The 12,907-nt window shown below is 40.2% G+C and overlaps 1 protein-coding gene across 7 annotated transcripts in view; it reads right to left on the bottom strand.

Annotated features, from left to right (window-relative positions):
• Positions 1-6,673: 6,673 nt before the first annotated feature.
• Positions 6,674-12,907, bottom strand: part of ZBTB25 (zinc finger and BTB domain containing 25) — a 22,656-nt gene continuing 16,422 nt past the window's right edge. For all 7 annotated transcript variants that reach the window (XM_031668062.1, XM_031668058.1, XM_031668060.1 and 4 more), the window contains exon 3: positions 6,674-8,332. In XM_031668062.1, the coding sequence (XP_031523922.1) occupies positions 7,198-8,332 (1,135 nt within the window). In that variant the 3' untranslated portion in view covers positions 6,674-7,197. The remainder of the gene's footprint in view (positions 8,333-12,907) is intronic.

The raw sequence follows: 12,907 nt of genomic DNA, 5'->3' as shown, positions 1-12,907 counted from the left end.
CATAACCTCTCCTGGTTCTCAGGTCTTCAAATTCAGACTGGAACATCACTGACTCCCCTGGCTCTCAGCCTCCCAACTGCAGATCTTGGGACTTCTCAGCCTCCATAATTGCATGAACCAATTCCTTGTAACAAATCAATCTCTTTCTCTTAGTTCTACCTGTTGTTTCTTTCTTTTTCTGGAGAATCCTGACTAATATACCTCAGTTGAGAACTACTATTGTGGATCATGTTACTGGGGGCAAAAGGCGATACAGTAGACTGTAAATAGAGAAGAAAGCAGCAGCTGGGCACAGTAGCTCACACCTGTAATCCCAACACTTTGGGATGCTGAGGCAGGCGAATCACAAGGTCAGGAGTTCGAGACCAGCCTGGCCAACATGGTGAAACCCTGTCTCTACTAAAAATACAAAAAATTAGCCGGGTGTAGTGGCAGGCACCTGTAATCTCAGCTACTCAGGGGGCTGAGGCAGGAGAATAGCTTGAACCTGGGATGCGGAGGTTGCAGTGAGCTGAGATCACTCCACTGCACTCCAGCCTAGGCAACAGAGCGAGAATCCATCTCAAAAAAAAAAAAAAAAAAAAAAGAAGCAAAGCAAGAAACTTCTGGGAAATGACGAGATACTATCTTTCTTTCCAGAGACGGCAGTTGGAAAGCATTTGGTTAGGACATCAATTTTCTATTAACACAGATTATGGTTGGTAAGAATTAGGCCCACGAATGCATTCTTGCATCACACCTCCAAAATGTTACCCAGTACAAAGACTACTTACCTCAACACCAGGAACACAACATTTGTCAAACACTGATGTAAAATAAGAACACATTCTACAAGCTGAGCTAATAAACTTTTGATTAAGTCACATTAATTTGTCTTGATAAAATAAATGAAATTCATTGTTTCCATTTTTCCATTCCAACTAGAGGATACACAACATTTTTTTTTTTTTGAGGTGGAGTCTTGCTCTGTCACCAGGTGGAGTGCAGTGGCGCGATCTTGGCTCACTGCAACCTCTGCCTCCCGGGTTCAAGCAATTCTCCTGCCTCAGCCTCCCTAGTAGCTGTGACTACCTGCACGCGCCACCACACCCAGCTAATTTTTTGTATTTTACTAGAGATGGGGTTTCACCGTGTTGTCCAGGATGGTGTCGATCTCCTGACCTTGTGATCTGCCCGCCTGGGCCTCCCAAAGTGTTGGGATTATAGGTGTGAGCCACCGCACCCGTTTTTTTTTTTTTTTTGAGACAGTCTCACTCTGTCGCCCAGGCTGGAGTGCAATGGCACGATCTTGGCTCACTGCAACCTCCACTTCCCAGGTTCAAATAATTCTCCTGTCCCAGCCTCCCAAGTAGCTGGGACTACAGACGTGCACCACCAAGCCCAGCTTATTTTTGTATTTTTAGTAGAGACAGGGTTTTGCCATGTTGGCCAGGCTGGTCTTGAACTCCTGACCTCCGGTGATCCACCCGCCTCAGCCTCCCAAAGTGCCAGGATTACAGGCGTGAGCCACTGCCTGTGGCCAAAATTTTTGGCAGAGATGAGGTCTCACTATATTGCCCGGGCTGTTCTTGAACTCCTGGGCCTTGGCCTTCCAAAGTGCTGGGATTACAGGCATGAGCCACCATGCCCGGCTGATACACAACTTTCTAAAAGTATGTTTCTAAAGCAAATTCACAGTATATTAGGTGGATGAGTTTAGCCACACAATGTATTGTTGATTTTGGTCTCCTGTATTTGCTATGTTACATGTACTTTGAAGATTTTTTCAGTGGGTCTTTTCTATTGAACAAGTTTTTATAATCTAAGTTTATTTTAAAGTTTATATTTGATCCATTCTGACTAAATGACTTTATTTAGCACAAAATAGAGGAGCTGATGCCAGTTAATATCAATTGCACCAGAGCAATACTTACTAATTAATCAAGTGCAGTACAAATACATACTGAAGCACAATGAATTCTTCCACGTCTTCAAGACAAAAATCACAGTTTGTAATTCCTTGTATTTAAGACATCCAGGTTTGGGATTGTGTAATCTCACCAGTTTTCAAAATGTCTAACCATACAAACACAGAAGTACAGCAGAGAATAATCATTTACAGACTTCACTCTTAAGAAATTAAAAATTAACAATTTAAGTGCCACAGATCTATATGTAGTTCAAAACATATAAAGACACAAATTACATTATGAAAATTCTTCGCATGGCCCATTTTTACATCAATTACTACAAAAAATGGACATTTATCAAGTATCTGACTCACAACATCAAGAATGTGCCTGCACAAACAAACGTTAATGAAATTACACATTTTTCACACTATCTTTTTCCATGATTAATATGTATTTCCTTCAGTTTTCAGTGAAGACTTTTCTAATAATACTATGTTATTACCTTCAACCCATTTCCTGTCCTCATCTACTATTTAGATCACCTACATTAAAGAAATAAAAATGGGCTGGGCCTGGTGGCTCACACCTGCAATCCCAGCACTTTGGGAGGCTGAGGTGGGTGGATCACAAGGTCAGGAGTTCAAAACTAGCCTGGCCAACATGGTGAAACCCCGTCTCCATTAAAACTACAAAAATTAGCTGGGTGTGGTGGCGTGCGCCTATAGTCCCAGCTAATCGGGACGCTGAGGCAGAAGAATCGCTTAAACTTGGGAGGTGGAGGTTGCAGAGAACCAAGATCGTGCCACTGCATTCCAGCCTGGGCAACAGAGCGAGACTCCATCTCAAAAAAAAATAAAATAAATAAACATATTTCTTTATTGTTTTTGTTCCTTTTCCTTTGTGTAAACAATATATTTGGGAGAACTTTCAATAAAGCTGAAATTGACAAAGTTTTATTCCCAATAATGCCAAAGAACTAATATCCTCCTTACTGAAGGCTAAAAAGAAACAGTGATGATTAAATTACAGTAGAATAGGAATTCTAGCAACAGTATTGTTTCTAGAGTTATTTGTAAAAAATAACAATAAGAGTTCTGTCAATTAGTCATTGAATATTAGATAGTACATTACTGCTTTTAAGAACGTTCTAGAATTTATAGGCTGAAATACTAAAGTTAATACGTCTATCTAAAGAATAAATGTCGTTTATATGGTTGGTTTTAATCAATAATACTGAGAGAACTTAACACATTTAATATAAATCCTCACAACACCCCTGTGAGGTAGGTATTGCTTACACTCACTTTACAGATGAGAAATCAGGAAGAGCAAGAATTAACAATCTCAAGAGTTATAAATAAAAAAAATTCTTATTTTCTTATAAGGCAGACTGTGCTGAGTTCTGATGATATGCTAATAAGAACAAATACTAAAACAGTCTCTATTTTTCTCCAGAAAACAACTGTGTAAGATTTTGAAAGAAGGAAAAATTTTAAGCTGACTCACAGGGAAAATGTTTGTTTAGTATCTGCCTGATACACAGATGAAAGTGCATACGATATTTCCAGTTTCAAGCTTGGTAATCGTTATGCAAACTGCACCATATTATTAGGATACTGGCTAACCATATAGCTCCATTTTGTGGAGATGTAGTCAAAAATAAAGGTTTTAGCTGGAAGAACTTTTTTTTTTTTTTTTTTTTTGAGATGGAGTCTCGGCTCTGTCACCCAGGCTGGAGTGCAGTGGTGCAATCTCAGCTCACTGCAACCTCCGCCTCCTGGGTTCAAGCTATTCCCCTGCCTCAGCCTCCCGAGTAGCTGGGATTACAGGTGCCCACCACCACGTCCGGCTAATTTTTTGTATTTACTAGGGTTTCACTGTGTTAGCCAGGATGGTCTTGATCTCCTGACCTCATGATCCACCCGCCTCGGCCTCCCAAAAGTGCTGGGATTACAGGCGTGAGCCACCACGCCTGGCCTAGGTGGAAGAACTTCTAAAATACAAAGCAAATTTTCTCAGTGAGCAATCACATCTTTAAAAAATAATACTCAGGGCACAGTGTTAGGCATATGACAGTTACTTTAAAAGATGCCTGCAGAGACAGGCGACAGTGGCTCATGCCTGTAATCTGAGGCCAAGGTGGGCGGATCACGAGGTCAGGAGCTCAAGACCATCCTGGCCAACATGGCGAAACCCTGTCTCTACTAAAAATATAAAAATTAGCTGGGCGTGGTGGCATGTGCTCAGGATGCTGAGGCAAAAGAATTGCTTGGATCCAGGAGGCGGAGGTTGCAGTGAGCCGAGATAGCACCACTGCACTCCAACCTGGCGACATAGTGAGACTCCATCTCAAAAAAAAAAAAAAAAAAAAACAACCCTGCAGCATAAATGAAAACAACAACAACAAAAACTGGGGGTCAGTCCCACACCATTTACTACATCTCTGGAATTCAGCTTTTGGGACTTTTTTTCTATAAAATGAAGTTGATATTTTCCCACTTCTTAAACAGAATGAATGTTATAAGGAACAAGGAAAGAGCATTTGCTTTGAATTCCTAATATTAAAAGGAACTGTAAGAATAGAAATAGTTAACAACTATTTTCTTAACTCTCAACAAACAGATATATTTCTGCTTTAAATCAGTGTCGTCTATCACGGCCAATCAGCTGCTAACAAACTCTTACCATTTCTCCACACTCTGCCCTGACATGCTTGCTGTCTTATCCCATCATCCATATACAACTCTACCTCCACCCTTTAGCTATATACAAGGATTTCCTGCGTCAAAGAATAACGAGTGGGCTGGGCACGGTGGCTCACACCCGTAATCCCAGCACTTTGGGAGGCCGAGGCTGGTGGATCACCTGAGGTCAGGAGTTCCAGACCAGCCTGATCAAGATGGTGAAACCCCATCTCTGCTAAAAATACAAAATTAGCTGGGTGTGGTGGTGCATGTCTGTAATCCCAGCTACTTGGGAGGCTAAGACAGGAGAATCGCTTGAACCCAGGTGGCAGTGGTTGCAGTGAGACGAGATTGCACCATTGCACTCCAGCCTGGGCAACAAGGGCGAAACTCCTTAAAAAAAATAATAATAATAAATAATAATAATGAGTGGGCAAATGGGGAAGAATACAGAGAAGAAAAATTAAGGCTAGGAAATATATCCTAACTAGCCTAAAATACAAAAAATAAATGTTAATACTTGTGTTCTTCCAATGAGATGAAATCTTTGAGGGCAGTACAAATTTGAATAGTTGCCTAAGTGAATTGGTAGGAAAAAGTTTAAGATTAGATGAAGTTCTGAGTTCTGACCCCAAAGAGCAATACATTTGTTTTAATTACTCCCAATACAATTGATCTTATAAATAGTTAGATTTGTTCTCAACACACATCAATCTTGACCATAGGAGCCTTTACTCACTTGTCTAAGGCAGAAACTCAATTGCCTGACACAATATCCAGTAGTTTTTTCTTCATTCAATCCTCAAGAAAAACTTACCACTTTGTAATTTACCTAAACTGTTTATCTAGAGAAAACCTTTGTGTCCTTAGAATTAGGTGGATTACTCTTTGAGCTCCCTCCTGACTGAACGCTGATGCTGTTGAATGTGTCAGGAAATATCCTCGGAAGTGGAGGGAGCTCAAGAGTTTTGTAAGTGGTTAAATTCTAAGGCTCACAAACCAAATTTTTTAGATGTATTCAAATGCCTATGAAGCTTAGAATTTAACAAGAGGGCAAAAAAATATGTCTGTTTTATTATCCTTGACTATGCGGTGTTTGAAATTTAAACATTTCAGAAACAATTTAGATGTATCCTTTGTGGTGAAGCTTAACCAGCTATTTCCCAGGTATATAGAGCCAGGGAATCTGTAATTTATTCCATCAACTTTAACTCTCCTGGGGTTTTAGCTTTGTAAGTGTCACCATTATAAAAGAGGGTTAAGTTGATTTATAGAGGGAAAGCTAACATCATGGATTTTAAATGCAGTTACAGAACACTGAATGTATCCACTTTGCTGGCTTTATGGATCAGGAAAAAAGTAAAAACTGTGCCACTGAAAAACTACTTTTTCAAGTGGTTTTTAGAAAATTAGTATCAACCCAGGAAGCCCCAAAAATCCTCTGACATTGAGGGTAGAAAGATGATTTATATTTTATCATCTTTCTCTTTCAACTCATGTAAACCTCTGGTCATAAAAATCTCAAATTGCTTTTTAAGCTGTCTAAGAAAACACTATACACCAAGGTAACAACCCTGGGGTTTTTAGTCAATGTAGTTCTAGCTCAGTCTCTGTCTCTGCATGTTTATCTATGTGTGTATATCTTACTGTTTCTTAAAGATTTTTTAATTTCTCTCTGACTCTTCTCCCTTTCTTTTAACTGTTTCTTATTAAAAATGAGGTATACCATGCCTGTAATCCCAGCACTTTGGGAGGCCGAGGCGGGCGGATCACGAGGTCAAGAGATCAAGACCATCCTGGCTAACACGGTGAAACCCCGTCTCTATTAAAAAAATACAAAAAAGTTAGCTGGGCATGGTGGTAGGCGCCTGTAGTCCCAGCTACTCAGGAGGCTGAGGCAGAATGGCGTGCACCCGGAGGTGGAGCTTGCAGTGAGCCGAGATCACGTCACTGCACTCCAGCCTGGGCGTCAGAGGGAGACTGTCTCAAAAAAAAAAAAAAAAAAAAAATGAGGTATACTCAATGTTAAAAAGTAAAGAGAAGCCATGTAGGTAAGATGTTGTAGAGCTAGTTGTTAAAAAATAAAACTACTCATGATTTGGTATATCTTAAAATAAATTTTTATACATTATAACATATGTATAACATATAGTTATGCACTAAAATAAGTATTAATTTCCTATATGGAAGAAAATATTTAAAAATAATTCTTGTAGGAGTGAATTCATGTGAAATGTAGGCAGAAGTGATAGTTTAGAATATGCTTTAAAACAGATTTCATTTACTTTATATTCAATCTGATTTTACTGGTTCTGTAACTGGAAAAACTTAGAAATTCTATAAATAACTATTTAAAGTTTCCATATTTCTACATTGATTTCTGATTTCTAAATTGTAATTTCATTTGTGAAAAGTTCACAGTAGTAATTGAATGTTACATTTTAATAGCCACATATTAATATGTCTTATGAGAAGATCTAATATATACAACCTTAAAACCATGGATAAGCTGTGAAGAAAAAAAGTCAACCAAACTTGAGGAGGAAAATAATTTATGAATAAAAAATGCCATGCGAATTTTCTTTTTCAGAATTGGTATAAAAATTCTGAAAGAGAAGCTGCTACTCAACTAGGATAGCATCCACATTTTCTTGTGTAAGCTCTGACTCTAAGGCACAAGGCAAGTCTAAGTGTTCTTGTGACAAGCGAGAACTTTTCAGGGAGACATGAGACCAGTTGTCACAGTATGGCTGAAATCTCTGGGCCAATGCATTACCAAACCTTTGGCATCGGTTATATCTGTAAGATTTACCTTTGTGTGTATACATGTGTTCCAACAATTGGCTCTTTCGAGGGAATTTATGACCACAGATGGTACAGCTCATTTTTCTTTTCCTTGAAAAAGAAAAATTACAGTTTAATTCTACTGGCTCTGCGTCTTTGGAGATCAAAGATACTTGACTGATCTGCAAAGGCTCTGTGGTATCCCGGTTGGTGTGGTCTGGCTGCTGTTCATTCTCCTTAACAATGAAGGAGCTGAGCCTGTGGCATTCAAGGGCCTTGCTGTTTTCATTAAGGGGATGCACTTCACCAAGGTCATTGCTTTCCAGAATGGAAGCAGGAACACCGAATGGCAGGGATCCAGACACATGTGTATGGAGATGTTGCCTTAGCTTACCACGGGAATCAAAACGTTCCCCACAGTAATGGCATAAGTGTATTTTGATACTGTTTTCAGTAGAAGTGGGGCCTGTCACCTCTGATGAGGGTGAGGGGTGGCTCTGGGAGATCACAGATTCTGGGTCACATCTCTCCTGCTTGATGGAAACTGGGGGCTTCTGGTGCTCCTCCAGCGCCTGGGTGACAGGATGGGCCCTCTGCTGGTCTGCAGTGCCATCATCCAGACCAATAGCAAGAGACAGCTGTAACTGGGGGTGGTCACCCTGGACAGCAGCTCTGTTTCCACTGTTACTAGAAGGAGCTTCTTTGACCTCCAGTCCTTGTTTCACAACTGTTTTTTGGGTTGTTGAGATCTGAATGCCATATAAATTTGAGGACTGCACAGTCTCCAGTGAGAACACTTGATTCATTTCAGTTGCAATGTGAGAAAGGTAGTCGGCGTGAAGAAATCGAATCCCTTCCTCCAAACGACTATGATCCACAATCTGCTTTGGCCCTTTCCCCGTGTACATAATATGCAACAAATAGCTGAATATGTCAGGTTGGATGTCAGTTGGCTGTATTTTTATGCATTCACTGTTAAAAACAAAAACAGACCCACAAGAAATGAAACACAACCTAGTTGGCCTTTCAGCTAACAGCATAGTCTGAGACTAAAGCAATTTCTTCCTAAGAAGTTCAAACTTAGCAATCTGCCTTATAAAACATGGCAACACTTAAACTTTCATTTTATACCAACTTTATGGCCTACCAAAAAGTCTTCCTGTATTCAATCTACTGCCTAAAGTTAGGAAACATAGACACATTCCGATTAGTTCAACGTTAATCGAATGACTCCTAAGTGATATGCACTATACTAGATGCCAGGGGTAGAAAATTGATGAATAAAATAGGTACCCTGCTCTTAAGGAATTTAACAGTCTGTCGAGTAAACAATCAAAAGAACTAAAAACAGGGACTCAAAACAGATACCTGTATGCCAATGTTCACTGCAACATTACTACAGTAGCCAAAAGGTAGAAAGAAGCTGAGTGTCCACCAAAAGATGAGTGGATAAACACAAGATGGCTTACACATACAATGGAATATTATTCAACCATAAAAGAAGGAAGTTCTGATACCTGCTACAACGTAGAGAACCCCGAAAATATCATGCTAAGTAAAATAAGACAGACACAAAAGGATGAGTATTGTATAAAATATCTAGAATAGGGAAAGTCATAGAGATAGAAAGTAAATTAGCGGTTTCCAGGGGTTGAGAGGGTGAGATGGGGCATTATTGCTTAACGGGTACAAAGTTTCTGTTTGGGGTGATAAAAAAGTTTTGGAAATAGATAGTAATAATGGTTGTACAACATTGTGAATGTGATTATCACCACTGCATTGTATAATTAAAAATAGTTAAAATGGCAAATTTTACATGTTTATAGCCACAACAAAAATATCTTAAAACTGTTGAAAGAATCTATTGAAATCGGCCAGGTGCAGTGGCTCACGCCTGTAATTCCAGCACTTTGGGAGGCCAAGGCAGGTGGATCATCTGAGTTCAAGACAAGCCTGACCAACATGGTGAAACCCCGTCTCTACTAAAATTACAAAAAACTAGCCGGGTATGGTGGCACACGCCTGTGGTCCTAGCTACTAGGGAGGCTGAAGCAGGAAAATTGCTTGAACCTGGGAGGCAGAGGTTGCAGTGAGCTGAGATCACACCACCACACTTCAGCCTGGGCAACAGAAAGAGACTCTGTCTCAAAAAAAAAAAAAAAAAAAAAAAAAAGAATCCATTGAAATTGATAATATTTAAAATCCAAATGCTAATCTTATTTTGGCTTCCCAAATATATTCATATATGTGTTCTTTAAACCACAAATGAGAGGCCAGGCATGGTGGTTTATGCCTGTAATCCCAGCACTTTGGGAGGCTGAGGCAGGTGGATCACTTGAGCTCAGGAGTTCAAGATCAACCTGGGCAACACAGCAAAATCCTGTCTCTACAAAAATACAAAACAAACAAACAAAAAATTAGCCAGTCGTGGTGGCATGCACCTATAGTCCAAGCTACTCGGGAGGCTGACATGGCAGGAACACTTGAGTCCGGGAAGCAGAAGTTGCAGTGACCTAGGATCGTGCCACTGCACTCCAGCCTGCGCAACAGAGCCAGACTCTGTCTCAAATAATTAAAAATAAAAATAAATAAATAAATCACAATGAATACAGGTATAATTTTGAAAAGCTTAAAAATAATCCCAAATTTCAATTTTTACATATGAATCTAGAATTCAAGTAATAGATGGAAATAAGTATGTAAGAAATCAGACATATCCCTGCAAAATTAGAATAGAGACAACCTGAAGGAAATGTTGCTATCAAGGAACAATGAAATCAGTGAATGGACTTACCTTCCCTGAAGCATAAGTTTATATCAGTGCATCAGATTGCTCTGGGTGGCAGTATGCTGACAATCCATTGCTTTAGTCTTGATACCTTAGGACTTCCCTCTTCCTCTACTGGGTTCCACTCTTAGCTCTAACCCACCCACTAACATGGTTTGTGGCAGGGCTTTTAAAAATATCAGTTCAGGGTTCTAATAACATGATTTTTAGTTGCTCAATACAGAGATACCACATAGCAGGCCTACCTTTGTATCACCTGGGTTCAGTTTAGCAAGCACATAACAGGTGCACTGAGAGCTGAACCAGCTCACAGCTCTCAAGAGACTGCTCTGAAGGTGGCGTTTCCAATATAGTGAGAGTAATCTACACTGACACTTAGGTCAGATAAGAAACTCCTTCATTTGCCAGAAAAAGTTGCCCATTACTTGTCCCCACTCCAATCTCCTCTCCACTTTGTGCCGTATGTTTCAACCATTCCGATCTATTCTGTGGTCTGAATGAGCTGGCCTGGTTCATATATCTGTATATGTTTTCATGCCATTTTTTCCCTCTGCCTATGATGCACATTCTTGAGTCCTTCTACAACATCTGAAAAACTCCTTCTGATTCTTCATGATCCAGGATCTCTGTAAAGCCCGTTCCAACCTTCTCAAAATAGGGCCACTGAAACCTTACTCTATCTTGTATACACTTCTATGACAGACTTAAGGCATTATTATTAACAGTAACAGTAGCTAACAGTGCAAAACTTTATTCTAAGCATTTCAATACTATTAATCCATTTAATCTTCTCAGTACCCATGGGGTGAGTATACTATTCAAACATTTTATAGATAAGGAAATGGAGGCACAGAAGGGTCAATTACAGCACAACTATTTGCTTTATACACATTACTTATTAGACTATGAATTGCTCAAAGACAGAGATTATAACTTACCTGTTATTGGGTGATATGGTTTGACCCATATCACCCAACTCTCATCTTCAATCGTAATTCCCATAATTCCCATAATTCCCATGTGTGGTGGGAGGGACCTGATAGGAGGTAACTGAATCATGGGGTGGTGCCTCCATGCTATTCTCATGATAGTAAGTTCTCACGAGATCTGATGGTTTTATAAGGGGCTTCCCCCTTCACCTGGCTCTCATTCTTCCTCTTCCTGACACCATGTGAAGAAGGAAGTGTTTGCTTCCTCTCCTGCCATGATTGTAAGTTTCCTGAGGCCTATCAAGCCCTGAGGAATTGTGAGTCAATTAAATCACTTTCCTTTTTAAACTACCTAGTCTCGGGCCAGGTGCAATGGCTCATGCCTGTAATCCCAGCACTTTGGGAGGCTGAAGCAGGTGGATCACCTGAGGTCAGTAGTTCAAGACCAGCCTGGGCAATGTGATGAAACCCTGTCTCTACAAAAAATACAAAAATTAGTTGGGTGTGGTGGTACACACCTGTAATCCCAGCTATTTGGAGGCTCACAAGAATCACCTGAACCTAGGAGTTGGAGCTTGTAGTGAGCCGAAATCACACCATTACACTCCAGCCTGGGGGACAGAGTGAGACTCTGTATCAAAAAAAAAATTTAAAAAAACCCCCCAGTTTCAGGTACGTCCTTACAGCAGCATGAGAACGGATTAATACACTGAGGTATAGCACAGAGCCTTACATATTGAATACTTATTCAATAAATATTTGAATGAATAAACAATTAAGGCCGGGCATGGTGACTCACGTCTATAATCCCAGCACTTTGGGAGGCCGAGGCGGGTGGATCACCTGAGGTCGGGAGTTCTAGATCAGCCTGACCAACATGGAGAAACCCCGTCTCTACTAAAACCACAAAATTATCAGGGCGTGGTGGTGCATGCCTGTAATCCCAGTTAACTCAGGAGGCTGAGGCAGGAGAATCACTTGAACCCAGGAGGTGGAGGTTACAGTGAGCCGAGATTGCACCATTGTACTCCAGCCTGGGCAACAAGAGTGAAACTCTGTCTTCAAAAAAAACAAAAACAAAAACAATTACAATGTATAATTGAGGCTGAACTCCTATTTCAAGTAAGGTTATTTAAAAAAACATAGAGTGTTCCGTCACTTTCAATCTAGGATGGAATAAAACTACTCTACCAAAAGGTTAGAATCTGAATACCACTTTCCTTCCCCCTCCCTATATACCTAATATGTTGGATTAACCCAAATTTGAAAAAGCAAAGTAATTTTGAAAAAATATTTGAAACAAGTGACCCTTAAACTATAATACAGACCATATGGCAGGTAGAATTAGGATACTGAAACTTTGCTATGAAAGTGTTATATGAGCCCGGGTGCAGTGGCTCACGCCTGTAATCCCAGCAATTTGGAAGACCAATGCGGGCAGATCACCTGATGTCAAGAGTTCGAGTTCAGCCTGGCCAACATAGTGAAACCCCATCCTTACTAAAAAATACAAAAATTAGCCAGGCGTGGCGGCACACACCTATAGTCCCAGCTACTTGGAAGGCTAAGGCAAGAGAACTGCTTGAACCTGGGTGGTGGAGGTTGCAGTGTACTGAGATCGCACCACTGCACTCCAGCCTGGGCAACAGAGCTAGACTCCATCTCAAAAAAAATAAAAAATAATAAAACAAAAGTGTTACATGAAATAAAAATTAACAGCTTAGTGACTAAAAGCATAGACATAGCTTCAGACAAATCTGTATCAAACTTATTGGCTATATAATCCTGCATGGGCAAGTTACTTAACTCAGTCTCAGTTTTCCTTTCCCT

The sequence above is a fragment of the Papio anubis genome, chromosome 7 (genome assembly GCF_008728515.1).
Source record: "Papio anubis isolate 15944 chromosome 7, Panubis1.0, whole genome shotgun sequence".
NCBI classification, from domain to species: domain Eukaryota; kingdom Metazoa; phylum Chordata; class Mammalia; order Primates; family Cercopithecidae; genus Papio; species Papio anubis.
This window is presented reverse-complemented; position numbering and strand designations above follow the sequence as displayed.